The sequence below is a fragment of the Bos indicus genome, chromosome 20, assembly GCF_029378745.1.
Source record: "Bos indicus isolate NIAB-ARS_2022 breed Sahiwal x Tharparkar chromosome 20, NIAB-ARS_B.indTharparkar_mat_pri_1.0, whole genome shotgun sequence".
In the NCBI taxonomy this organism is placed as follows: Eukaryota; Metazoa; Chordata; class Mammalia; order Artiodactyla; family Bovidae; genus Bos; species Bos indicus.
In genome coordinates, this window is record NC_091779.1 from 2,592,112 (window position 1) to 2,619,772 (window position 27,661).

General features: G+C 44.6%; 1 protein-coding gene across 4 annotated transcripts; it reads left to right on the plus strand.

Moving 5' to 3' along the window:
• The first annotated feature begins 936 nt into the window (after window positions 1-936).
• Window positions 937-27,661, plus strand: GABRP (gamma-aminobutyric acid type A receptor subunit pi). 4 transcript variants are annotated; one of them, XR_011562385.1, is made up of 11 exons: window positions 937-1,110; window positions 6,431-6,527; window positions 7,198-7,316; window positions 11,674-11,741; window positions 12,478-12,695; window positions 14,340-14,422; window positions 17,532-17,669; window positions 18,130-18,282; window positions 18,727-18,914; window positions 25,764-26,119; window positions 27,436-27,661. XR_011562385.1 is itself a non-coding variant. In XM_070774503.1 (11 exons), exons 3-11 carry the CDS (start codon window positions 6,475-6,477, stop codon window positions 26,064-26,066), a joined length of 1,323 nt encoding a protein of 440 aa, XP_070630604.1. In that variant the 5' UTR covers window positions 937-1,110; window positions 1,279-1,438; window positions 6,431-6,474; the 3' UTR covers window positions 26,067-27,661. The 4 variants fall into 4 exon arrangements, 3 of the variants coding, with proteins under 3 accessions (XP_070630604.1, XP_070630605.1, XP_019838284.2); XM_070774503.1 differs by adding an exon at window positions 1,279-1,438 and having other exon boundaries at window positions 25,764-27,661; XM_070774504.1 differs by having other exon boundaries at window positions 25,764-25,913.

Genomic DNA, 27,661 nt, shown 5'->3' on the forward strand with positions numbered 1-27,661 from the left:
AGGAGCCCTGCAGTGATGTCAGGAGGGTAGGAGGTGCTGAGGGGCATCTTGCCAGCTCGCCCCTGGGGCTCTCCATCCGACTCCCTCCCTGGCCCCCAGCTCTCAGGGTGCGAGGCTAACCCTCCAGGGAATTCCTTGTGCCTTCCCACAGGAAGCCAAGATTGAGTTTCGAGGCCACTGGCTACAGTGACAAGGAGGGCACTTAGTTTTCAGAGAACGCTGTGAAGCACTTCTGTTAGGAGGTTCAACTGGCCAGGGAAGAAGGAGGCTCCTACAGTGGACTCTGTGGGGAATGGGAAATCATCTGAGTCAGGGGTAGGGACAGGGAAGTTGGAGCAGTCTAGAAATCTCTCCAGATTTGTCCCAGAGTCCCTCCAATCTCTTCCTGGGTGGGTCTGCTCAGCCTCTATCCTCTATTCTTTTGACTTCTGTGTCTCTTTTTGAGACTTCACAGAGTGGAAAGCATGAGGTGCTGGGCTCTGCAAGTCTTCTACACAGATAAGGTTCTCTGTTGATCCCAAAGAGCATTTAAAATACATAACCAGGAATCCTAATTTTAGAGATGGTCGAGTTCTATGTTATGGATGGGAAGCTGAGGAGTAGAGGGGTGAAGTGGTTTGCCCAAGGTCACACACACTTCAAATTCTCATTTCATTATACCAAGGTAGGGGGGAGTCTCCCGAATCCAGAACCAGAGACTCATCTTCCAGACATGATGGGTGGGTGACCCATTTTATTTGACTTTCGTGGGTCTTTCATCTTAAGAATCTTCTCTGGTCCAGGAGTGTGGCTGAGACACAGCTCAGAATCAAGTCCCTGGCAGCCGGCAGCCCTAGCCAGAGCTGAGAATTCCCACAGACACCTGGAACCTGCTCAGAGCCCCACCCGGGGGAGGAGCTGTGAGAGGCTCCACCCAGCCGTCTGCCGGCAGGTCCTGCAGCTTCCTCTTTCCCACAGAGAGAGCCACTCCATCAGAGAGTGGTTGTGTGTCTGCATCCCGGGGGTCAGGGCTGACGATGGGAAGAATCTCAGGGACCTGGAAGACTATGCCCTACTTGAAAGCCCAGCCTGAAGACCTGAAGGCCCGGTCCTAACGGAGTAAGGAAACCGGTAAGGAAGCTGCTGGCCCCTCTTTGCTTGGAGCGAGAAAAGGGCAGGCGAGCCAAGTCTAAGCCCGGCAGGGACCCGGGGAAGGGGGCTGGGGCCGGAATTTGCGGAGCACCTCCTTTGTACGAGGCCTCACCGTTGTCTTAAGAACTTTTCCTTTTATTAATACAGTGGAGGGAACTCAACTTCAGAGAGAAGTTAAGCAATCTCAGAGAAAGCACAGAAGCAAGATCAGAGCACCTTTGGTCCAATCCTAGAGCCGCAGGTCTTCCTCTCTGTGTCACCACCCAGGACACACACTGGACAAGTCCAGCTTCTGTGAGTTCTCAAGGTGGACCTGTGGTGATGATGTCTCTCCTCACCTCAGCCTAACTCAGGTGCCACACCTGCTTTCCAACAAATGGTTCTGTCTATGCAGAAGTGACCGATGACAGGGGCACAGTGCCCATGGAGGGATTTGCTAACATGGCAAATTTCAGCTCAGTTCAGTTCAGTCGCTCAGTCGTGTCCGATTCTTTGCGACCCATGAATCGCAGCACGCCAGGCCTCCCTGTCCATCACCAACTCCCGGAGTTCACCCAGACTCACGTCCATCGAGTCAGTGATGCCATCCAGCCATCTCATCCTCTGTTGTCCCCTTCTCCTCCTGCCCCCAATCCCTCCCAGCATCAGAGTCTTTTCCAATGAGTCAACTCTTCGCATGACAAATTTCAGTTCTCAGTATTTGTGTGATGGCGATTCTGGGAATGGGAGTGGAGACCAGCACATACTGGAATTACTTCTGCTTCATGGGGTCGCAAAGAGTCGGACATGGCTTAGCAACCAAACAACAACAACTGCTTCTCAGAGCCCATCTAGAAAAAGGTGGCCTCAGTCGCCTAGGTGACCCTGAGGTCCTGTGTCTGACACTGTCCTCCCCGAGGTGATGCCAACCTGAGTCCCCTCGGAGCGACACTACAGTCAGCTCACAGCCTGGGTATGTTAGAAAGAGCTTGAGCTTTGGATTCCTGTAGTCATGGTGGAGTCGCCAAAGTCCCCTGGAAGATGGAGAAGGTAGAGGAGAATGAAAGCAGGTGTTTGTTGAGTGCTTTCTATTCCCTTTTGTTAGATGAGAAAACCAATGCTCTGAGAGGTTAAACAACTCAGGGGTGCCTGAATCCAAAGTTCAAGTTCTACCAGTGGAAGTTGGATCTTGGCAGAGATCCCCTCAGAGGAGGGTAAGAGTGCATAGGCTGCCCCTACTCAGGAGTGGATCTGAGTGCCTGAGTACCATGTTCCCTACAGACGCAGGAGGCTGGTGGTTCCAGCCAGAATCTGTGGCTGCAAGACAACCCTCTGGGCACTGCCCCCTGGTGGCTCAGTGCACAGCTCTGCCAAACGCCATTCCCCGAGTCTGTATCACAGCTGGTGGCCCAAACCTCCATTCAGGCAGTCAGGTATGCAAACTGCCACCTAAAGGTTGGTGCCTCTGCCACATGGGACGAGGGCACCAGCTGCACTTGCCACTTAGGCCATGCTGTGAATACAGAACTCCATCCCAGAGATGGGTTTTGTGGAACCCAGTTTAACTCCAGGACCTGAGGCCTCTCTTCCCAGATATAGCACATAAAAGAGGGGCTTGGAAGACCTGGGTTCAAATCACAGGCACTTTATGGCCATGTGACCTCAGTCAAAACCTTTCACTGATCTGAGAGTCAACTCTCGAAATTAACACCTACTGGGTCAGTTGGTGAGAATTAAATGAGATTAATCACCAAGAGTGGCACCTAGCAGGCATTTAGAGGGCTTTCTCCTTTTCTCTGTTCTTCCCTTATAAAATGAGACATTCTCAGCACTGTAACCAGAGCAAGCAGGTTGAGATGGGATCACCCATCCACGTCTAGCCTGGGTAAAGCTTCTCAGAGCATGAACTCTTTGGAGCAGATTCAAAGGCTCAGGGCCCAGACATTCTGTCTTCCTAACTTAGGGTTGACCACAGGAAACACATGATTCAGCTGGAGTCTTGGAGCTGAAGACTGAGTGTTTCCAACTTACTTGACTGAGGGTGGTACCTTATGAGAGAAGAAAGAGTTGAGACATATCCCAGATGAGAATGCAGCTAATTCAGGCCAGACTAGAAAGAAGTTGTCAGTGGCCATGGGTTACAGGGAGAGACTAAGTGCAGTAAGTAGCAGGGTGTCCGTAGACGAGACTCCACCTCTGTCCCCACCATCTGGAGGGCCCCTGGCCTCCTTCATTCACCTGGCAAATGCACACACATCCTTCAGGAACCCGTGACCCTCTCTATGGCTTCCATCCTAGCGCTGTGGCACCGTCCCCCATGGAGCTGGCCGCGCGCTTCCTTTGTGTTCCCTCCTTGAATCCCTTTGCCTCGGCCCCCGTCACAGGACAGTCACCGGGAACTCAGGTCTCCTTCACTGCTCACGCTCCTCTGTCCCCAGCAGACCGCAGCTCTTTGGGGGTCTCACATGAGTCTGATTCATAGGAGGATCCCGCTAAGCCTTTGGAAAGTTGAATGAAGGGATAGAAGGCATGGGAGTGCTCCGTGGACCTTCTTAAACATGACTCTGGGATTAACAGGAAGGACAAGGGTCGGGGAGATGCACTAAAGGGAGAAAGTGTGATTACAAACGTTGGTGGATCGATAATGGTGATTTTATGGCTGGTATTGTTGGCGCACAAGCAGGAAAAGACTGAGGCAGGGAAATGTGACAGAGTGCAGATTTATAGGAGTTTACACATGTGCAGAGATGTTCATTATTGGCTTTGTAACAGTAAAAGATTCAGAAATAATTTAGTAACCATATAGGACATGTGTTATATAAATGTTAGTACACTGCTGCTGCTGCAGCTGCTGCTAAGTCGCTTCAGTCGTGTCTGACTCTGTGCGATCCCATAGACGGCAGCCCATCAGGCTCCCCGTCCCTGGGATTCTCCAGGCAAGAATACTGGAGTGGATTGCCATTTCCTTCTCCAATGCATGAAAGTGAAAAGTGAAAGTGAAGTCGCTCAGTCGTATCCAACTCTTAGCGACTCCATGGACTGCAGCCTACCAGGCTCCTCCATCCATGGGAGGAGCCACGGATGGAATCTTATGAAATATCTTGTTGCCATCACAAACAATGAGGCAGATCTATAGGAATGACATGGAAAGTTCCCACTGACATTGGGAAAGAGTATGTGTCATGGTACAGTGGTTAAAAGTACTTGTAGGTCAAATATACTTCAACTTTTTAAAGAAATATGAAAGTGAAATAACCATTAAAAAAAAAAAACATAAAATGCTAAAAAAAAATAGTGCTTGGCTCAGCTTGCCTGGATTCAGTTCTGTTCTTCACGTGCTATATAACCTTGGTATTTTCTTATCATCTCTAAGCCTCCGTTTCTTCATCTGTAAAATGACAATGGTAGTAACTACCTCAAAAAGTTGTTGTGAGGATTGAAGAGGTTCTTGGCATAGTAAAAGCATGCATTCAATATTTAATAAAGATTTGCTTTTATTATTAAGTGAAAATGTATGTAGCAAAAACTGTATGCCATCATTCCAGTTTTGCTTTTAAATCTTTTTCTTCATGCAAAGATATATGTGTACATAAAAATATAGTGGATGTGTGCGTAAAGCAACCGTTAACAATTGTTATCTCGGATGTATGAGACTAGAGAAGTGAGGGAGGGATTTACACTATTTTTTTAAGAGTTAATTTTTTCAGAACTTTTAAGTTCACAGCAAAACTGAGCTCCATACACATACACAGCCTCCTCCACCATCAACATCTCCCACCCTAGTGGTACGTGTGTCAAATTGATACACCTACTTCAATACATCACTGAAATTTTCACGTTTGACTGTATACATCTCTAGTTCATTTCCATTCCTAGAATAAACATGTGTTTGTTTTGTAAGTAATGTTAATTAATGGCTGATTTGCACCCTGAGCCCCAGAATGGCAAGACTCTAGAAAGTGACCTTGTTCACAGAGACTACCAAAGAGGTCAAATTTGGGACCTGAGCCCCGCCCCCGCCCTGAGGACCTCTGCTGCTGTCCCCAGAGTGACAGTTCGCAGGCTCGCCTGCCTGGGTACCTGCCTCTCCCAGAGACATCTGACAGCAGTCCCCAAACCGAGGAGGCCAGCCCCTAGGCCGTGCCTCCCCTGACAGTCTGCACGCACATGATGCTCACCCGCACCGGCTAAGCAGCTTCAAAGCACCAGGGAGCAGGTCCGGGGGTGGAGAGCAGTCCGTGACTGGGTCTTGAGGCTGCCAGCCCTGTCTGTGAAGCCTCTGACATTCACCAGCACAGAGACATTTCTGGGAGTGCTGTATTCTCATTGCAATACAGGGATAAACCTGCCCATCTCACAAGGCCATTGTGAGCACAGATGAGGAGAATCTATGGGAAAATACCTAACATGTTCCTTGGCCCATGGAGGTCCTCAGGGAGTTCTCATTTCCTGCTTAACAGGCCTAGACCCTCCGATATACAGCATGGTCGGAGGGGAGTATGTGGTTGGGATGTCCTTCCTGGAAAATCAGGACAAGGACAGGGTGAGCACTGTCCTGGGCTCTCCACACATGCACCTCAGGACGCACCAGCTACATTTCTGCTCCGGAGAACTGCTCGCTAAACAAGTCCTCAGCCTTTATTTGAAATGTGATTCTCCAACGAAATTGAGTGAGTTGAAGCAATATGGCTGAATCTAGAGCCTGTCATACAGAGTGAAGTAAGTCAGAGAAAAACAAAAATCATATATTAATGCATATATATGGAATCTAGAGGAATGGTACCGATGAAGCTATTTGCAGGGAGGGAATAGATGCACAGATGTAGAGAACAGACTTGTTGACACGGTGGTCGGGGAGGAGGAGAGGGCATGAGCTGAGAGAGTGGCACTGACGTATATTCACTATCATGTGTAAAACAAATAGCTGATGGGAAGCTGCTGGGTAGCGCAGGGGGCTCAGTGTGGCGCTCCGTGATGACCTCGAGGGGTGGGGTGGGGGTGTGGTGGCAGGGAGACTCAGGAAGGAGGGGATATATGAATACATGTGGCTGATTCATGATGTTGTACAGCAGAAACTGACACCACACCGTGAAGGAATTATATTCCAGTTTTAAAAAGTGGAAAAAAAATGTGATCTTCCAAAATGAAGGCATTCCTGGATGACATGCAGGGAGGAGCTGCATGTGGGTGTGGGAAGAGGCTGCCCCCAACAGAGGTGGAGAAAATGCTGTACCTGACCCTCCAGGAGGGAAAAGCTGGGCTGGGTGGAGGTGCGCTCTGGGGGTCGGCTGCCTCCCACCTGCCCCATCTGCTTCCCCAGGTGGTTTCTTCTTCGGCCTCACGCTACACGTGCCGCTCCCCAGCATGAAGCGCAGTCTCCACCTGACCTTCGTGTGTCTGAGTCTCTTCTCTGCACGGTGAGCTCTGCCACCCACAGTGGCCTTGGTCTGAACTGCTCTGTGTTTTGCACTCGGTGGGAGGGGTGGCAGTCCTTTCTACTTACCGACGACAAGACAGATCCTAGTGCCTTCACCCCGCTGACGCACCAGGACGTACAGTGTCATGCCATGTTTTTCCGTCTGGAGAAGTCAAGCTTCCAAAATGGTCAGAGATGGATAAATCCCTTTTGTTTTGGGGTGAAGGTTTTGAGTGTTTCCAAATTACCACGACATTATGATACATGGCAAATGCATAATAAAGTGGGGTGAGATAGAGATATGTTTAATTCAGCAGCTGAAAATTGGAGGGTTCTCTTTGGAAGAGTCACTGCTGGTACATGAGCACATGCACACGTATGTGCATGCTTGTGTGCTCAGTTGTGTCTGACTCTTTGCAACCCATGAATTTTCCAGGCAAGAATACTGGAGTGGGTTGCCTTTTCCTACTCCAGAGTCCTGACCCAGGGATCAAACCTGTGTCTCCTGCGTCTTTTGCATTGGCAAACAGATTCTTTACCACTGAGCCACTTGGAAGCCTATATAACCACACACATACATGCAAACACAAGCTCAAGTTTCAAGTTTGTGTGTGTGCATGTTGACCCGCACATCAGCACACATGTACACTGACACCTGTTTTCTTCTGCAGGATGTGCGTCCAGGGGAATCAGTTTAACATCGAGGTCAGCAGAAGCAACAAGCTGTCCCTGCCTGGCTTTGAGAATCTCACAGCAGGATATAACAAGTTTCTCAGGCCCAATTTTGGTGGTAGGTCATTCTTTTTGCCCAGGACATCAATTTGAAAGGAACAGGACCAGAGATAATATGCAGATAAGGGTTTTGGGAGACTGTAGTTGACTGCTTTTTCTGATCTAACAGATTGGCAGTGATACAAACAGCTGCCAGTTATTTTTCATGCTGCTTGGGAGAAAGCAGTTTCTCTGGTCTCTCCACCTGCAGGATACAGAAATCCTTCTCCCCAGGGAGGACTAGAGCTTCCTCACTACCCCATATCTGCTCTCTGCCTTCTACCTGCACTTCTGGTATCATTACTCGAGAAACCCACTATGTCTCACCAGGACTGTTCCACCTGTTCTTCATGCCTCAGCCTGCCACCTCAAGACTAACCCTCTACTCTGCCATTCGGATGACCCACCTGGGCCCTTTGCTGCTCAGAATACTTCCTGCTCCCCAGTATCTCCAGCCTAGAGTCCAGAGCCCTTTGCGTGGCACACTCGGCACTTCCCAGCCCCACCTCTATCTGTCTGTCAACCTCATCTCCCCAGCTTCTCCCCGCTATGCCCTTATACAAATGTGCCCCCAGACCTCCTTGGCCTCTCTGGTCTCCATGGTTTTTGCTCAGACTGTTTATCTGCCAAGAAGAGGTTGTTCCAATTTGACTCCTGGTAAAATGCCAGTTTTCCTTCATGTCTCAGATCAAAGGCTTCCTCTTCTGAGCAGCCCACACAGATTCCTCCAGGCCTCATGCCCTTTCTTCACACTCTATTTTGAACATACTTGTAGATCATAGCTGTCACCGGGTGCTACTGTCACTGGCTTTATGTCTGTCTCGGCTCTAGGCTGAAATCCCTTGCAGAAATCCTGCTTTATTTATTTCACTAGCCCCAGTGGTATCTCAGTGCTCAGCAGGTAGCAAGTTGTCAATTAATATATCTTGAAAAATGAGGCAAGGATGGAAAGAATGAGGCCACCACCTACCTCCTTCTCACAGGGTCTCAGCCTCTCTGTTTGTAAAATGCAAGACTGAACAAGGTGGTTACTAATGTCTTGTTACCTTGAGTAGTAGAAAGAGCCTTGGAGTTGAATAAACCTGAGTTTGGCTCCTGGCTCAACTGCTGGGCAAGCATCTTAGCTTTCTGTAACTAGGGGGCATATCATCTACCTCACAAGGAAGAGTGAATGAAGTGTTTAAATATATCATCAGGATGCCATCTATTTTAATCCCTTTGCCTTCCTGCTCCTCCCTTCAGTTGATATTAATAAAATTCTCAGGTCAGATCTAGGATTAGTGGGTTAGTCCAGGTCCTCTGAGGAGCAGACAATGAGAGGGGATTATCCTTGCAAGATATTTATTGGGGCCATATCTATGACAAAATATGGGGCAGGAAAAGGAGGAAGCTGGAAAGTTGAAGGGGAAAAGGGAGGGAGGGAAGAAAGGCTAGTGGAGGTGCCTTAGACCACAGTGCAGTTCTAAGCGTGTTCAGAAAGTCCACCACGGAGTCCTTGAGCAGAAGTTCCCATCACAGGAGTCTCCCATCTCTGTGCCTCACAGGAGCAGGCCTGCCTTAGTATTCCTAACACGTTCAGGCCCCAGTGGGATGCAGCCCATGGGAAGTGTGGCCTCTGAACAAGTGTGGTGAAAGGTTTCAGAGCACAGCAGCTGGGGCCACCCATACCCCTTCAGGTGGAGATCTGAGAGACCCAGCTGCTTATTTGGATTTGAAGTCCTTAAGTTAAGGGACCTTGGGGGGCTTCCACCTCCCCTAGTTTTCCCAGGACCAACTGAATGCTAATGATAAGCCTGGGAGTGTGCACATCTAGTTAGATTTGCTGAACAACTTCTCTGCCTCCCAAATGCCAAACAACTGGGCCAGAACACTGCCCTTCTTGTTGCTGGCTCGTGGACCAACAGGGTGCGGAGTCCCTGGGTAACATACCATTCTGAGCCTGAGGTGGCCCTCAGGGACATGAGACGCACACCCCCCTGGGGTGGGATGGGGCAAGGGGTCCTCAGTCAAAAAGAGGGGAAGGCACACCCCCACCCCTTGTCATGAGCCTTTGGCACTCTGCCTCCTAACAGAACCTACATGTATGAGGCAGTCTCCAGGCCCACGGAAGGGCTGTAGTTCTCTGGAGTAACGTCTGTCCACGCTGGTCTAGGACCCTGAGGTCCCTGAGTGACCAGACCTCCATAGGGCTTTTCAGGGACTGAGCTTGGCAGCACGGGTCTGCAAGCCTCTGCCCAGGACCTGGCCTTGACCTGTTTCCTAGGAGAAAGCTGCCCTCTGGTGGTACTGCTCACTTTTCTAACTCACAGGGAAGAAAGAACAAACTCTGGTCCATAAAGCAGCCAACTGAGGGAAAGCCGGGACTAGACTACCTAGAAACAAACTAAACGTACAAGCCCACAGTGAGCCTGAGGCGCTTGTACATCTTCGGTTCTCCATGTTCCTCGGGGTGGCAACCAGCGCTGACCCACGCCTGCCGTGTGCCGAGCTCTTACAATCGATCCCATGACCTTCCCAACCCCACCCTGATGACCGACATTAGTAGCTCTATTTTAAAGATGAGAAACTGTAAAACAGAGAGGTTTAGCAGTTTGTTCAAGGTCACACTGCTGGGATGTGGCCACTCTGACCCTAAGCTTCTCTTCTTGATGCAACACCTTGCTGCCATGAGGGTCAGAGAGCCACTTAGCACCTTAACTCCTTCAGCACCTTCCAGGGTCTGCCCTGAAAGATCTACCCCTTTCCTACCAAGTATTCAGTTAATTATTTTTAATTGCACTGGCTTTAAAACTCCAATTCCAAGTTCTTACCTATACCCTGCAGCTTGATTTCCTTCAATTAATAATTAGGCTGCTCTCTGATTTCTCCCAGTTTGATGTGGTGAAGCATTTTGAATTCCACCTCTCCTTCTCCTAGTTAATGTGTTGTCACAGTTCCCTGAGGTACCCCCAGTTATTATCCCAAGTAAATGCTTTCCACCTATTAACCTGATGAGGAAGGTTGTTTCTTTTCCAGAATTAGCTAACATCATGGAAGAGAGGGGTTAGGGAAGGGAAATGATATTTACCAAGTGCATGGTATGACATGATAGAAACCATGCTGGGGGCTCTGTACACATAATTATTTCTGAGCACCTTCTGTATGTCTAGCTAGGCAACCATTCATGCATATTCTGGCTCGTCACCTGCAAAGAAGCTACCACACACCTTCTCTCATTTAACCTTTTCCATGACCCTCTGATGTCATTAGCATTATTCAAACCTGCGGGTGAGAAAGCTGCAGTTCTGAAAGGTCTGCTAACTTCCCAGATCAAAACTCACATCTTCCTGACTCCTGGACTTTTGTTCCACATCTCTAGTCTCAGGGAGAGTAAACATTCCTGGCCTGGCCACTGAGAATGGTGGCTCCCATTCTTCTTCACTTCTTCTTACTTCACTTGAGAGGTAAGACAGGCACCCTCAGAAGTCAGGCCCATCCGCCCAGACTCCAGGATTGAGGCCCAGCATCTGTACACCAGACCAAATGGGGATGGTTCTGCAATTGTAAATAGTTTAAGGTGCCTGGAGAGCACAGGAAGAGGAGAAAGATGTCACGAGGTGAGTGGAAGCTCAACCATGAGCAGTCTTGAATGCCATCTGGTGGTAAATTTACTTGGTTGAGGGAGGGAGATATATTTGTGTACAAGTTCCCAAATCTCTATTACATTTTGAAATAAATGAGTCCCTCACAAGCACCATAGGAAAAAGTCCTCCAAGTAAGAAGTAGCAGATACCATTCCATTCCTTCAATAAACACTAATGACTCTAATGTGGTCTCGCTTCCGCGTGTTTAGCTAAGTGTATACATGTGCGTTGCTTTTTCATACAAAAGAGAGACACACCCTGTATGGACATTTCTCCTGCGAGGGGGAGGATAGAAATTAATCTTTTATTTATAAGCTTCTAAAGTGTTTAAAATTTTGCAATAGATCACTGTTACTTTTGAAATTTTCCAAGATATATGTATTTCTTATGTGCATATTTGCCAAGTTGCTTCAATTGTGTCTGACTCTTTGAGACCTTATCTGATTCTTTGCAACCCCTTGGACTGTAGCCCACCAGGCTTCTCTGTCGATGGGATTTTCCAGACAAGAATACTGGAATGGGTTGCCTTTCCCCTCTCCAGGGGATCTTCCTGAGCCAGGTATCGAACCTGCATCTCTTGCATCTCCTGCATTGCAGATTCGTTACCACTAGCACCACCTGGGAAGCCCATATATTTCTTATATATATTTTTTATTAATTATTAATGTATATAACTATATTTCTTAACTGTGCTAATGTTACCGAATCTGTTTATATTTCTATTAAGGCTTTCTGTTTTTTCTCCATTCTTAGGAGAACCTGTTCAGATAGCACTGACTCTGGACATTGCAAGTATTTCCAGTATTTCAGAGAGTAATATGGTAAGTGTGCTTCCCTCGCCTTCCACCCATTGAGCCCCTTCCCTGTGTTTTATGAGGAAGCCCATTCTAGCTATGCAAAACAGAACAGAGACTTATTGGAATGGCAGGAACTGGAGACCTATCCTGAAACTCAAGACAGTGGAAGATGCTTGTAAAACAAATCTTCTGAGTATCAGAGGAAAAGTGGATTCAAAGGCTGGGAGGGGGGGGATGAGGGAGTGGGTGTGCTGGGTGAGGGATAAGAATGGGGAAAAATAAAATGCAGGGAGGAAGCCTAAATATCACATGGTTCCTCACAGAGCAGGAGACAAGCTGATGAAAACCAATAATCACGTAACTTCTTCCAACCATCTTCTCACTTAAGAGAACACATTTTAGGCAAGGTGACACTACAGGCAGTTTGCCATGAGAGTCCGCTGTAGACCCCAGGTAAACTGGGCAACCTTGAAAAACTTACTGTGGCCTTTGTGATCAAGGGATAGTAAGTTAAGGCCCTGAACATACTCCTATGCGGCTCCCTTTGGGCAGTGGGTGTTGTTATCTGGAATAAATACGGTGCTTTGTCCTCATATAGCTGCAGGCCACCACCTCGAGGCAAGCTTCGTTCATTCCTGTCTACTGTGGCATGTGCTCTTGATCTCAGTGGCGGTGGGGAGGGAAGTAAGATGGGACCCTTTTCCTTGCACTTTCTGAGCTTTCTCCTTCCTTCCACTTCCTCTCCCCGGATGCCCCTCAGGACTACACAGCCACCATATACCTCAGACAGCGCTGGACGGACCAGCGGCTGGTGTTCGAAGGCAACAAGAGCTTCACTCTGGATGCACGCCTAGTGGAATTCCTCTGGGTGCCAGACACCTACATCGTGGAGTCCAAGAAGTCCTTCCTCCATGAAGTCACTGTGGGGAACAGACTTATCCGCCTCTTCTCCAATGGCACAGTCCTATATGCCCTCAGGTAACTGGGCACCTGTGACCTCAGGGATGGAGGGGAAAGAGTGGGGAGGAAAGGCAAAGGATGTTCTGACCAGTCTTCAGTAACCACCTCCCCTTCTCGTGGGCCTGCCTTCTTAGGTCCTTGTCCCCAGAGCAGAAGGGCCCTTTCTCAGTCCAGTTTGGCTCAACAAGTCTCTACTGAGAATGTGTGCTCCGTGCCAGCCCTGTGCTGCATGCTGAGGCCATGGGGCTGAATCAAATGTTGTCCTGACACAGACACATAAGCAAAGGAAGTCAGGGCACTGGGGGCCTGAGGCGGGAGTGGGACAGTGGTTTGGGGTGATGTTAGAGGAGGTTTTCGCAGGACTCTAAGCTGAGTCTTAAAGAGTAAAAGGAAGTTAACTAGGAAGAGGGAAGGGGAACAGGAAGCACAGACAGAGAGGTGATACAAAGAACTTCCTTTTCCTGGGCACAGCAGGGCAGTTGGTGGCCACAGAATACATCTCTACTTAGGTGAACTGTTCTCGTACAGATAGAAAATCAAAGTACAGTCCTCCAAAGCCTCACGACCTGTAGTCATGGGTTCTGCTTTGCCCCTTCTTCAAATCCCTGAGGCCAAAACTTCCTTCCACCCTTCACAACTTCATCAAGTTGGTGTTTGGCGGCAACAGGAAGGATGCCCCTAAGGTGCTCCCTGGGGCAGCCTACAGGCAGAGGACTCACCACTGCCTCTGCCAGGGCTAGACAATGACTGCAAGCCAAACGCTGCTAGAGGCCTTCAGTAGAAGGCTAGGGACCATGGGCAGAGGAGCCTGGGGGGCTACAGTCCACGGGGTCGCAGAGTCGGACACGACTGAGCGACTTCAGACATGCACACACAGGGACCAAATATTCATGAAAGTGAAAGTGAAAGTCGCTCAGTTGTGTTCAACCCCATGGTCTATACAGTCTATGGAATTCTCCAGGCCAGAATACTGGAGTGTGTAGCTTTTCCCTTCTCAAGGGGATCTTCCCAACCCAGGGATCAAACTCAGATCTCCCACGTTGCAGGCGGATTCTTTACCAGCTGAGCCACAGAGGTCAGCCCAAACCTCAACACCTTTTTCGAGAAGTCCAATAGACCTCTCCCTTGACCCTAACTCCAATTAATACTAAGGTGCCCCTTCCTTGCGTTCCCACAGCATGTGTGAGTGTGCATGTGCGTGTGTGTGTTTGTCTCTCTGTATTATTGCACATAACAGTGCAAGTACAAGGATAACAAATAATGGACGATGGTTAATAGCCTGGCTCCAGAGTCAGACAGATTTAGGGCAAGTCCCTGCTCTCTGACCTTAGGCAAGTTTTTGACTCTCAGAGCCCAGAATAAACTGGATGCAGAAGGATCTCAAAAAAGCCAATGAATGATTCTGTTTTGTGATATTGTTGCAAGTTTGTCTCTGAATTGCCAACATTCTAACTTTCTGCACTCTGGACTCTGGCTTTAACCAAGTCTCTCAAGTACTGCTTAGTGCAGAAAAACTCAGGACCGCTGTGAATGTGGGTACCAAGTCACACATTCACTCTAAGAGTCAAGGTGAAAGTTCTCTTGGAGTGGCCCTTAAGAGGGAGGGTATACTTTTTATAGCATCCTTTAACACTCTCTACGAACCCATTTTTCCTTTCTTAGAATCACAACAACTGTTGCATGTAACATGGACCTGTCTAAATACCCCATGGACACACAGACATGCAAGTTGCAACTAGAGAGCTGTGAGTATATGTCATGTGGGCCCCTTAGTTGAGTTTCTGGGGTGACTTAGATCTGTGTATGTGTGAGGAGTGTCCTATTCATAGTAGACTTTCTCTCCTTGATGTTGATGACAATGGGTTCATCCCTTCTGGGTGTATGTCCAGAGAGATTTAGAGACTTTAAAAAATAAACCTTTCAACATTATGTCTTTGGGAGAGGACCCCTGTGCATTGGCACCAAGTATTTCCACCTACAACTAGACAGGACAGCAAAGCAAACAGGAGTCAATAGGACGAGGAAGGAGTCTCAGAAACTACTAAGTCATGGAAGCCAGGAAGAGCACAGCAGAAGAACTGGCAGATATACAAAACAATCATCGACCTTTATTGCAAGACTGCTTTAAACTTCTAAAATAAATTATTTGATACACATAAAGCTTAATAGCATAGTGCCAGTAAGTGGACATCCAAACTGCATCCTGGGGATTTGCTTATGATGAAGAATGAGGATTTACTCTAACTTGATGGGTGTCAGATGAATTCCTGGCCGTCTGAGTGATCTTGTGGTTCCTTTGTAAACCACTCCGAAATGCCTACCATGGGGAGGTGGCACCTGTGATACAAGTCCTAGGGAAAAAATGCCACAGACAATGATTATTAAGGCATCAAGGCATGGCTTGCACAAGGAGGAAAAACTGTAGTCAAGCTCTGGAAACCCCTGGGTGCTTCTTACATGAGGACACTAGTGGCCAACATCTGAGAAACAGAACCATCATGAGACAGCGGTCATTTTTCAGAGGTAGACATTTAATTAAAGACTCGGGCAGGCAGATTAATTACCTTATTGATTAAATGCATGAAAAACCTTCTTGAAGCAATGCAGCTGTTTGGGGGCAGACTAAAACTTGAGGTTAACAAAAAGAGAGCTCATTTTCAGCCCCATGTACAGAGAGCAATTGCCCTCCATGGGTGGCTGTGCTCATCTCAAATCTCAGGAGTGAGATTCTCCTGGAAACTCCAGCACTCTGCTTGCACAAATATTGTCCCCAGTGAGCAGAGGAAGCTTTCCCTGACTCTGGGTTCAGAAACCTCACCAAGGGCTTTTTCCTGAATGCTATCTCTAGAAAAGAATTGATACCATGCTACGATTGCCCATATCCACTCAGGGAAAGAGCAATGAGAAGGTAATGATTGTGAGCATTTACCAGTCACTTTGCCCACAAAGGTCCATATAGTCACAGCTATGGTTTTTCCAGTAGTCATGTACAGATGAGAGTTGGACTATAAAAATGCTGAGTGCTGAAAAACTGATGCTTTCAAATTGTGGTGCTGGAGAAGACTCTTGAGAGTCGCTTGGACATCAAGGAGATCAAACCAGTCAATCCTAAAGGAAATCAGCCCTGAATATTCATCAGAAGGACTAATGCTGAAGCTGAAGCTTCAATATTTTGGCCACCTGATGCGACGAGCCAACTCACTGGAAAAGACTCTGATGCTGGGTGAGGGCAGGAGGAGAAGCGGGTGACAGAGGATGAGATGGTTGGATGGCATCACCAACTCAATGGACATGAATTTGAGCAAACTCCAGGAGATGGTGGGCAGGGAAGCCTGGCGTGCTGCAGTCCATGGGGTCACAAAGAGTAGAACACAACTTAGTGACTGGACAACAACCCCACCATCAGTTATGAAAGCAAAGTATCTAAGTAGAGGCTTGTATAACTTACTTTTTTAGATACTTTTTCCCTTTGGGATTCCAGACAAAATGATACAAGCAGTACAAGTTGCTCTGACTTGTTTCCACCTTTCAGCTGTTATGAACGACAGTGCTGTGAACATTTCTGTACAAGTCCTTTTATGGACATGATTTGATTTCTCTTGGACAGATACTTAGGAGTAAAACGCCGGGTCAAATTTATGTTTAATTTTTCAAAAAACTGTCAAATCGTTTTCCAAAGTGGTTGCACCATTTTACATTTCCACCAGCAACACTCTCACCATCTATTACTGTCTATCTTTTTCATTACAGCCATTCTGGTGGATGTGAAGTGGTATCTTACTGTGGTCTTGATTTGTGTTTCCCTTAAGACTAATGATTTTGAGAATCTTTTTATGTGCTTAATAACCACTCATCTGTCTTCTCAAAGGTATCATCTGAGGATTAAATGAGATGATAATGTTGTAAAGCACTTAGAAAGGTAATTGATTACTAAGCGATAGATATTATCATCATCATCCATGGGCTTTGGTATTAAACTTTCTTGAGGTCCAGTACAGGTTTGTTTCTCATTTGCTTTGCTGTCCTGAGAAAGTTATGCAGTCTCTCTGAATCTGATCATTCTCATGTATAAAAGGGACAAAGCATTACAGTTCCTCAATTCTAAGGCACAGCATGTATTGAATAGGAACACTGCAGAAAAAATGTAGGCTCTAAGCTCTACTTAATATATAACAACTGTGAGATCCATTTCAATTTCATAAAATGTAAAAAAAAAAAAGTTTTAAATAATGAAGAAGTATATAGCTCTACTTTGCAAGCTTATGAGAATCTTAGAGACATAATATGTAAAGGACTTAATGTAAATGTTTAATAAAAGGTACCTATTATTACTATCACCAACTATATTAGTAAAACTGCTTTGAGGTTTATCAAATACTTATGTTTGCAGACATCAACAAAGTGGATGGCTGAAAGTTTTTTGGGGTTCTTTTTTTGTTGTATTATGCCAATATTAAAATATGAACAGGCCAAATGTCCCTGAGAACCCCCTCCAAATTAGACTGTCCTGAAAGGCAATAGCTACTATAGATCTTTGTGAGTTCACAGATACGTGTTCAAAAATATCATTTAAATAGTGATAGAGGCCGTTTCTAGTTACTCATCATCTACTAGGTGTATACAATGCTTAGCGCAGGACTGGTTCTCACTGACGGTGAAAGGCCCCAGCAGGTCGTCTCATTCTGGGCACACACTGTAACTACGCTTGAGAAATCACGCCGGGCTTTGCGTGGGATCGTCCCTGGACTTACACCATCAAGACAGAGCTTCTGTTGTCTCTGCCTCACAGCGTTTTCCAGACCAGTCCAATCTGCCACCTTCTTGCACTGATCAGGGCACTCTTTCACTCGGCAGGGGGCTACGATGGGAATGACGTAGAGTTCAGCTGGCTGAGAGGGAACGACTCTGTGCGGGGACTGGAGAACCTGCGGCTTGCTCAGTACACCATACAACAATATTTCACCTCAGTTACCAGATCACAGCAGGAAACAGGTAACTCATAGGACAATCTGCACAAGGGCAATGTAGCCTAGTTGTATTCTGAGTCAGAAATATCACGTCTTTTTCACTTGGCCCCTTCTGGGCCCAAGAACCCCTCTGTGATGTGCCAAGCGTTTGGGCTTGGCACTTCTACCTGCTTCACACCCACTACTGAGGTGGTCCCAGGGGCTCACAGTCTAGTGAAGCAGGTGTCCTGGAAACCAGCAGTGATGCTGCAGGAACACTGTGACAGAGTGAGGCACGAGAGGCTCGCGGGTGGGGGCATCAGCAGCCCCGTAAACGCCATACTATACAACCACAATTTCTTTCATTGAAACTATAATGACAGTTCATTGTTAACTATGTTTTGGTGAACAATGGATGGTTTGAGGCAAATACAGCGAAGTTAAACATCCCACAGGGAATGCCGGGTGAGTAGGGTTGATCTCTTATCCCTTGTCCACCCTATCAGGAAATTACACACGACTGGTCTTGCAATTTGAGCTTCAGAGGAACGTCCTGTATTTCATTTTGGAAACCTATGTTCCTTCCACTTTCCTGGTGGTGTTATCCTGGGTCTCGTTTTGGATCTCCCTTGATTCAGTTCCTGCAAGAACCTGCATTGGTAAGTAGTTCCAATGGGAGATTTCTAAGAACTGGCTTATTAGGTCTTATTTTTTTTTTAACTTTCTGCCATTCTTTTATTTGATATTCACAGGACAGTTCTAGGAGCTGATTTCTTGAGAGAGATAAAGAGAGACCACGTTAGGAATAGTGTATTTTTAAACTTTGTTTTACAGTGACAGATAAGGAAGAATGGTTATTTTGTTTACTGAACACCTCCCTCCAGTGAGAAGACGGAAATATTTAGAAAGTCGTATCACTCACACCTGTACAAGATGGGCAAATCAACTCTTTTCCAGAAGCCCACAGCCTTTTCAGAATGAGCTCTGCCCCATTTCTGAGTCCTGTCCCCACGCTGCCAGCTCTTGAGTGGAGACAGTTTGCCAGGTGGAGAAGGCAGGTGCACTGACCACTGTCGTGGGTACATTGCTCACTTTTTCCCCAGGAGTGACCACCGTATTGTCAATGACCACACTGATGATTGGGTCCCGTACTTCTCTCCCGAACACCAACTGCTTCATAAAGGCCATCGATGTGTACCTGGGAATATGCTTTAGCTTCGTGTTTGGGGCCCTCCTGGAATATGCAGTTGCCCACTACAGCTCCTTACAGCAGATGGCAGCCAAAGATCGGGTAAGAATTTGAGGACTCTGTGTATAATTCATCACCTGTGCCATATACTGGTCTGTCGAGAAAACCAGGACCTGGTTCCTGACCCCCAGGGATTCACTTTGCACCAGTGATTCTCATCTTGTTCAATTGTGGGAATCTGACAGTCATGACACCTTTTTAACAAGACTACTCTTTTTGCCAATGAGATATTAATATGCTCAATTTTCTCACAGAAAATAACTGTTATCTGTATGCAACATAAAATCACAACCATGAGAACAAGCATCCATGAAAAACCTAGGATCAAATCAAACATGATCAGCTGCTTATAAATTCCAGATTAATATGTATTTACTATTTATTCTTTTGTTGCCTTCTTGTTTTCTTAAATTATACAAGCAATGGTTTACAGAAAAATGTATGGAAAAATTAAACTGTGGCAAACTTCATGATTAGCGTATTTTTCTGCTAACAGGGAGAGACTCATTATCTGGCTTAGCAGTGAAACACCATGGTTCATCTCTCAGAATAATAATAATGATTATTATCAACTGAGCGTGTATGTGCCAGACATAGTCACAAGCTCTTTGCAAATATTATGTCATTTAAAATGCTCATGGTCATCATGTCATGGTCATGTGCGCAGTCATGTTCGAGCCTTTGTGGCCCCATGGACTGTAGCCCACCAGGCTCCTCTGCCCGTGGGATTCTCTAGACAAGGACATTGAAGTGGGGTGCCATTTTCCACTCCAGGGGATCTTCCCAACCCAGGGGTCGAGCCCACATCTCCTGCATTGGCAGGCGGATTCTTTACCATCTTGTAGACACCTGTTAAAAGTGCTCATAACAACTCAGTAAGGCTATCCCTATTTTTACAGTTGAGAGTTCTGAGTATGGGAAGATAAGTAATTTATTCAAGAGGACAAAGACAGGAAAAGGCAGAGCTGAGATTTGAACCTAAATCTGCTTGGCTCCAAAGTCTGACACATCTGTTATTCCCACTTGCAGTGGGCAATGGACCATGCCCTTAACTATTATTCTCTGCAGCCTCATGGAACCCTGGAATTTTTTGGAAGCCCAGTTTGATAGACATGGCCATACTAAAGCTCCTGCTAACAGGCAGAAAAAAAAAAAATAGGGGTCCAATGCAGAAGAGCTGCCCACCTTCAGCAAAGGGCCAGGATGTACAAGGTTTAATGGGGAGAAAAGGAGGATTCAGAATAGCCCAGAGATCCAGTTGACTTTTCTCTTGTGCTTGACTATCGTAAACAATGTTTCACACAGTCATAGTTCTCAAGTACTAAAGGCAAATGATCATATGTGCCAGCCAAAGAATATTCATTTATTTTACTCCCTGTAGGCTTTCTTTTTTAAAAAATTATTTTTTAATTAAATTTATTTTTTAAATTGAAATAGAGTTGATTTACAATGTTATATGAGTTTCAGGTGTACAGCGTAATGATTATTTTTATATATACTACTCCATTAAAGTTATGACAAAACAATGGCTGCTATTGCCTGTTCTATACAATTTACCCTTGCTGCTTATATATTTTATACATAGTAGTTGAAATCATGCAATCCCATACCCCTGTCTTGCCCCTTCTCTTTTCTCTTTCCCTCCCATAATCACTAGCTTGTTTTCTCTATCTGTGAGTCTGTTTCTCTTTTGCTAGTTGTATTCATTTATTTTTTTTCACGTATAAGTGATATCACAGAGCCTTTGTCCCTCTGACTTATCTCACTGAGCATAATGCTCTCTAGAGCCATCCACATTACTGCAAATGACAAAATTTCATTCATATTTATGGTTGGCTAATATTTCATTATATATATGTGTATCTCACATATTCTTTATCCGTTGGTCAGTTGAGCTACACTTGGATTGCTTCCATATCTTGGCTATTGTAAACGGTGCATCTCTGAACAGTGGAGTGCATGTATCTTTTTGAATTAGTACTTTCATTTTTATCTGGATATATACCCAGGAGTGCAACTGCTAGATCTTATGGTAATTCTATTTTCAGTGTCTTGATGAACCTCCTTATTGTTTTCCATAGTGACTGCACCAACTTACATTCCCAACAGTGTACAAGGATCCCCTTTTCTCCATGTCCTAACCAATATTCATTTGTAGACTCTTCGATGGTAGCCATTCTGACAGATGTAAGGTGATGTCTTATTGTTTTGATCTTCATTTTTCTAATAATTAGATATGTCAAGTATCACTTGCCTGTTAGTCATTCTGTATGTCTTCTTTGGAAAAATGTCTCTTCGGGTCCCCTGGCCATATTTTTGATAGTGTTGTTTTTTTGATATTCAGCTGTATGACCTGTTTATATATTTTGGATATTAACCTCTTGCTGTTCATGTCATTTGCAAATATTATGTCCCATTCAGTAAGTTGTCGCTTCATTTTATTAATGGTTTCCTTAGCTGTGCAAAACTTTTAAGTTTAATTAGGCCCCATTTGTTTAATTTTTGCTTTTGTTTCTTTTTGTCTTGTGAGACTGATCCAAAAAAATATTGCTATGATTTATGTCAGAGTATTCTCCCTATATTCTCTTCTAGGAGTCTTAGGGTTTCAGCTCTTACATTTAGATCTTTAATCCATTTTGAGTTCATTTTTGTATAAAATTAAATTTTATACAAAATTTAAAATTTAATTTAATTTTAAATTTTAATTAATTTAATTTTAAATTTTAAATTAATTAAAAATTTTCTAATTTGATTCTTGTAAACGTAGCTGTCCAGTCTTCCCAGCACTACTTATTGAGGTAACTCTTTTCTCCATTATATGTTCTCATCTCCTTTGTCATAGATTAACTGACTGTGAAGTGGATTTATTCTTGGGCTCTCTACTCTGTTGTGCTGAGCTGTATGTCTGTTTTGTGCCAGTACCATGCTGTTTTGATTACTGTATGTTTCCATCTTTGTTTTGTGTTACAGATTTTGTTTGATGTCTGTTTTGTTTGATATGAGTATTGCTACCCTGGCTTTTTTATCATTTCTGTCTGCATGAAATATCTTCTTCCATCCCCTCACTTGCAGTCTTTGCATGCATTAAACTTTTTTGTAGGCAGCATATAGGTGGGTCTTGTTTTTTAATTCTATCACTCACCCTGTCTTTTGTTTGAAGCATTTAGTCTATTGACATTTAAAGTAATTATTCCCTTCCATCCAGGCTTCCACATAACATTGAGCAGTGTTCCCTGTGCTCTACAGTAGACTTTTGGCGGTTATCCATTTGAAATATAGCAGTGTATCTAGGAGGGAGCTCAATGAATTGGGAAGAATGGATACATGTATATGTATGGCTGAGTCCCTTTGCTGTACCCAAAACTATCACAACATTGTTAATCGGCTATACTCCAATACCAAATAAAAAGTTTAATAAAAAATAAAATAACTACCGACAGTCATGTACCTACTGCCGTGTTATTACTCATTTTCTAGTTTTTTTTTTTTTGGTTCTTCTCAGTTCATTTCCTTTTTTGTTTCTTTTCTTATGGTTGAAGATTTTGTTTAATAACATTCTTACATTCCTTTCTTTTTCGTTTTTGTGTATCTGTTGTAGGTTTTTGACTTGTGGTGTCTACTTATTTTATTTTATTTTATTTTTTTTCTTTTTTTATTTATTTTTAAAAGAAAATCCATCCTGAACCCTCCTCCCTCCTCCCTCCCCATACCATCCCTCTGGGTCGTCCCAGTGCACCAGTCCCAAGCATCCAGCATTGTGCATTGAACCTGGACTGGTAGTAATTTAAGCTCAAATGCATTGTGAAGGAGCTGCATTTTTTACTCCCTTCTCCTACACTTTGCGTTTTTGATGTCATAGTTTACATCTCATGTGTCCTTCAACTGTTTTTTGCAGTTATAGTTGTTTTCACAATTTTTTTGTCTTTTAATCTTCACACTGGCTTAATTAAGTGGTTGAGCCTCAGTTCTTACTGTACGTTTGCCTTTCCTAGTAAAGGGATTAGGATTATCCCTTTCCTATAGATTCTTTCTTCTTTTCCACTTAGAGAAAATCCTTTAACATTTCTTCTAGGGTAAGTTTACTATTGATGAATTGTCTTAGTTTTTCCTTGTCTGAGAAGTTCTTTATCTCTTCTTCAATTCTAGATGATACTCTAGAATAACCTGGGTTGCAGGTTTTACCCTTTAGAGCATTGAATGTCACACTCTTCTGGCCTGCAAAGTTTCTGCAGAAAAATCAGCTGACAGATTTATGTGGGATCCCTTGTATATGATTCTGTATTTTTCTCTTGTTGCCTTTAGAATTCTCTCTTTATCGTTAACGCTTGGCATTTTAGTTATGTCTTAGTATGAATGTGTTTGAGTTCATCTTGCTTGGGACCCTCTGTGTTTCCTGTACCTAGATATTTGGTCCTTGTTTGGGTTTGGGAAGTTTTTAGTCATAATTTCATCAAATACATTTTCTATCCCCTTCTCTTTCTGGGACCCCTATAATGTGAACACTGATACACTTGATATTATCTCAGAGTTGTTCTCATTTTTTTTTACTTGTTTTTCTTTTTGCTGTTCTAATCAGGTGGTTTCTATTATTCTATCTTCCAGATCATTTATGTGTTCTTCTGTATCATTTAGTCTGCTTCATTCCTTCTAGTGAGTTTTACTTCAGTATTAAATTCTTCACTTCTTTTCTTTTGGCCACACTGTGCGGTTTGTGGGATCTTATTCCCTGACCAGGGGTTGAACTCAGGCTTTCGACAGTGAAAGTGTGGAGTCCTAACCATGGATATCAGGGAATCCCTAAGATTGGGTCTTTTTAAAAATATTTTTTAGTTCCTTGTTAAAATTCTCACCATGTTCATCTATTCTTTTCCCTAATTCAGTTAACATTATTAATAATAATGTTTTGAATTCTTTATCAGATATTGTTTATTTCTGTTTCATTATTTTTTCAGGGGATTTCTTTTGCTCTTTCAACTGAGATCAGTTTCTTTGACTTTTCATTTTGCTTAAATTTCTCTGCCTCTACGAGTTTAGGTGAAGCAACTGCCTATTGCGGTCTTGCATAGGCCTTATGTGGGTATGTCCCTACACAGAGTGCTTTTGCTGGGAAAGCTGAACTTGGTGTGGAAGCTAGTCATGTCTTTCCTCAGCATGTGCTGGCAGCTGTCACCTTGGTGGAAGGTGGGACTGCAGATGGAGGGGCTAGGGCTAGAGCTAGAGCCTGGTGTGTGGTGTGACTTCCTTTCTGCCCCGTGACCCTCCTCACCCTGTTAGGGTGGGATCTGATCCCAAGTTGCTGGAGCAGAAGCCCTGAGGATTGAGCTCATGCTGGCTCTATCCCTTTTAAATGTATGCTTTTCCCTCTCCCAGCCCCAGGGAGGTGCTGAAGGAAGGGAGGCCTACAGGCTGGGTAGGCTGCAGAGAGAGGTCCACGTTCTCTCTGATGTACTATCTGGGCAGGTACCAGCAATTGTTGCCCTTGCTCTGCTCGGGTGCAACCTCGGGTCCAGGTCCTCTTTTCGTTCGTAGCTGATCACTCCTCCGGCCTCTGCCACCCCAGCCCTGCTGTGAAGTCGCACCGCAGGGCAAGCAAGACCCATGTAGACTCTCTGTGTGGACTGGGGGCAGTGAGCTACTGTGTATCAGCCATTGTCAGAGGCCTGGGCTGCTTCTGATGTGCTGCTGGAGTAAGAGTCAACAACGGCTGCCACCACCCCACCCAGGCTCTGCCCTGGGATCAGGCTGCCTCTGCGTTCCACAGCTGAGCTTTCTTTCCAGTCCACGTGCTATATATTGTTCCAGCTATGGTGGAGAATGGCAACTCCATGGGATTGCAGGAACCATCATTATTTCTGTTTGTGTGGCAAAAACCTTAAGACACTGCTGATTTCTACTAACTTCCATAATCAGTTATTCCCTTCTCCCTGGAATAAAATGAAATCGTCAAATATCTACTAAATGCTTTATGTAATTTACACCATTTAATCTTCCCATCACTCTCAAGAGGTAGGTATTAATGTCATCAACATTTTGCAGGCAAGGAAATTGAGTTCTAAAGGAATTGGGGTGACTAAAATGTCACAATAGTGAAAGACAGAATGGGATCTGAACCCAGGTCAGTATCTTCAAAACCTGAGCAATTAACATTTAGCACCCTAGAGAAAGAAATGGCAACCCACTCCAGTATTCTTGACTGGGAAATTCTGTGGACAAAGGAGGCTGATGGGCTACAGTCCTTGGGGTCACAAAGAGTTGGACACAACTGAGCACACACATACACACACACACACTCGGCTCTGCACATCTAGAATGGGCAATGGTTATTCTCCCCATTATACAAGTTGATGGCTTAAAGACAGGTGCCTGTAAGCAGGATATCAGGACTGCCACGTCTTGCTTACCAGACAATGAAAACCGGTGACAAGTTCAAGTTTGTCTTCTGAGATAAGTTGGGCAGGATTGTTGATTATTTCACAATTCAAAACCCTAGTAATGTTGATCGATATTCCAAACTACTATTTCCTTTGATTTGTATGGTAAGCAAGGCACTCAATACTGCTCTCTCTTAAACCTAATTATTCAATATTAAGACCTCTAAGTATGTGAATTGATGTTGCTTAGTCACTCAGTCATGTCTGATTCTTTGCAACCACATGATCTATAGCCCTCCAGGTTACTCTGTGCATGGGATTTCCCAGGTAAGAATACTGGAATGGGTGGCCATTTCCATCTCTAGGAGATCTTCCTGACCCAGGGATCAAACCCACCTCTCCTGCATTGGCAGGTGTATTCTTTACCGTTAAGCCACCAGGGAAGCCCCACGTATATAAATACCCACTTACTTACTTTGCTAAGTCATCTGTCACACTAACCACCGTGTTTATGAACTAGGGGAAAGCAAAGGAAGTGGAAGAAGTCAACATTACTAACATCATCAACAGCTCCATCTCCAGCTTTAAACGGAAGATCAGTTTTGCCAGCATTGAAATTTCCGGAGATAACGTTGACTACAGCGACCTGACAATGAAAACCAGTGACAAGGTCAAGTTTGTCTTCCGAGATAAGTTGGGCAGGATTGTTGATTATTTCACAATTCAAAACCCGAGTAATGTTGATCGATATTCCAAACTACTATTTCCTTTGATTTTTATGCTAGCCAATGTATTTTACTGGGCATACTATATGTATTTCTGAGAAGATGTTGAACTGTTTGCAAGCCAAAGATCATCAATAAGCAACGTAATAAGGTAAATGATATTCTAAGCCAAGTGTGCACCCCAACTAATGGTGCCGCGAGTGACTAAAATAACATTTGAGCGTTTCCCCTCAAAGAATGGCTCACCCAACCATTATTTAAGCTGTGTACAAGTCCCAGCACCATGTCTTTTAACAGAAATATCTACCCATTTATTTTTTATTTTTATGAAAGACATCCCTATGGAGCCCAAGATTACAAGCCTACCAGGACTGGCTTCTCAGTGGCTCCCTGGTCTTCATTTAACTCATACAAAAGAGGAAAAGGGAAACTATTATGTGTATTGAGTCAAGTGGCAGAGGTTGTTTCTAAATTAATCACACATGCTATTTACTAAATCTCTACAGTGCTTAAAAAATACATTGTTGCTTAGTTGGGGAGTAACAGTTTCTAGTTTTTGGTTTTGATTAAAATGAAATGTGGGCTTAAGTAAATTAACTGAAAGTCAGTGCAGTAAATACCAAGATGAGTTTTTAATATAGTGTCTATTGCCACAGCAGAACTGTCCACATATTCCAATAAGTCCTACCATTGAAAATCAAATATAAATGAAGAAAAATTTAGTGGACCAATAATCTCAAACATAAATCTCTCTTTTATAAGATATAATGGATTCCCCAAACTGGGAGAGCTCTGGGGCTTCATTCCCCCATTTGACATGTCTTATCATTTTACTATTATATGCAAGCCTATCCTAAACAATACTGAAGCCGTTTCCCCACATCATGGGAAAAATGGAGGAACTTTTAAAAAACTTATTCTAAGAGTCTTTATACAGACTATTGTCATGAAGCCTTGCAGAATCAAGTCCAATTCTATCTGCTGCTTCAACACTGAGCAACAGTTTGCCAGCAGCAGATCCCCTGCATCCTTCCATGAGGAGCTTTTATCCCTATGCTCTAATGACAAGGAAGGATGCTTATTATAATAGATAATGAGCTGCATCACCCAGAAACAAGTGGCTTATCACAAGTGGCACCTGATCTTTCTAGCTGGACTACTTTGAGTGGCTTATCCTGCCTCAGTAGGAGAATTTTGATCCTGGGTCCAGAGCTTTCTGAGTCAGTAGCTTGTTACAGAACAAGGTGCTGCAGGTGAGCTATCTATTCCAAGCCCAGCCACTCTCACCCTAACAAAAGAAACACCTTATGTGCATCCCTGCCTCCTGGCCTCGCTCAGCCGAGGGTACCATAAATGGTAATTTGTGGGTGTGCCATGATAAAGGCCCAATCTTTTAAAAAAATCTTGCCATCTTTAATTCTTTAGCTTCCTTTGCTAATGAATGTATCCTTTTACTTTTCCTTTCAGAAATAAACTATGGCTTTGGAAGATCATCTCTCTCCTATCCCTGTACCACAGGCTCTCATTCTTTCCCCCTTTATGATACTGCTAACAATTCAGTTTCTGTGGGTTTGATCAACTGAGGTTTTTAAGCAAAATGTTTCTGATGGGAATGGAAGAATTAAAGAGGTGGATGCAACTGTATGGTTCAATAATATTTGTGATTCTTTTTAATAAAGATTGAAAGGAAATA

Bases quoted from the DNA above. Each gene is read 5' to 3' on its own strand.
- GABRP (XM_070774503.1), top strand. From the start codon at position 6,475: ATGAAGCGCAGTCTCCACCTGACCTTCGTGTGTCTGAGTCTCTTCTCT. The intron at 6,528-7,197 runs GTGAGCTCTGCC...TTTCTTCTGCAG, and splicing joins CTGAGTCTCTTCTCTGCACG to GATGTGCGTCCAGGGGAATC. The intron at 14,423-17,531 runs GTGAGTATATGT...TTCACTCGGCAG, and splicing joins CAAGTTGCAACTAGAGAGCT to GGGGCTACGATGGGAATGAC.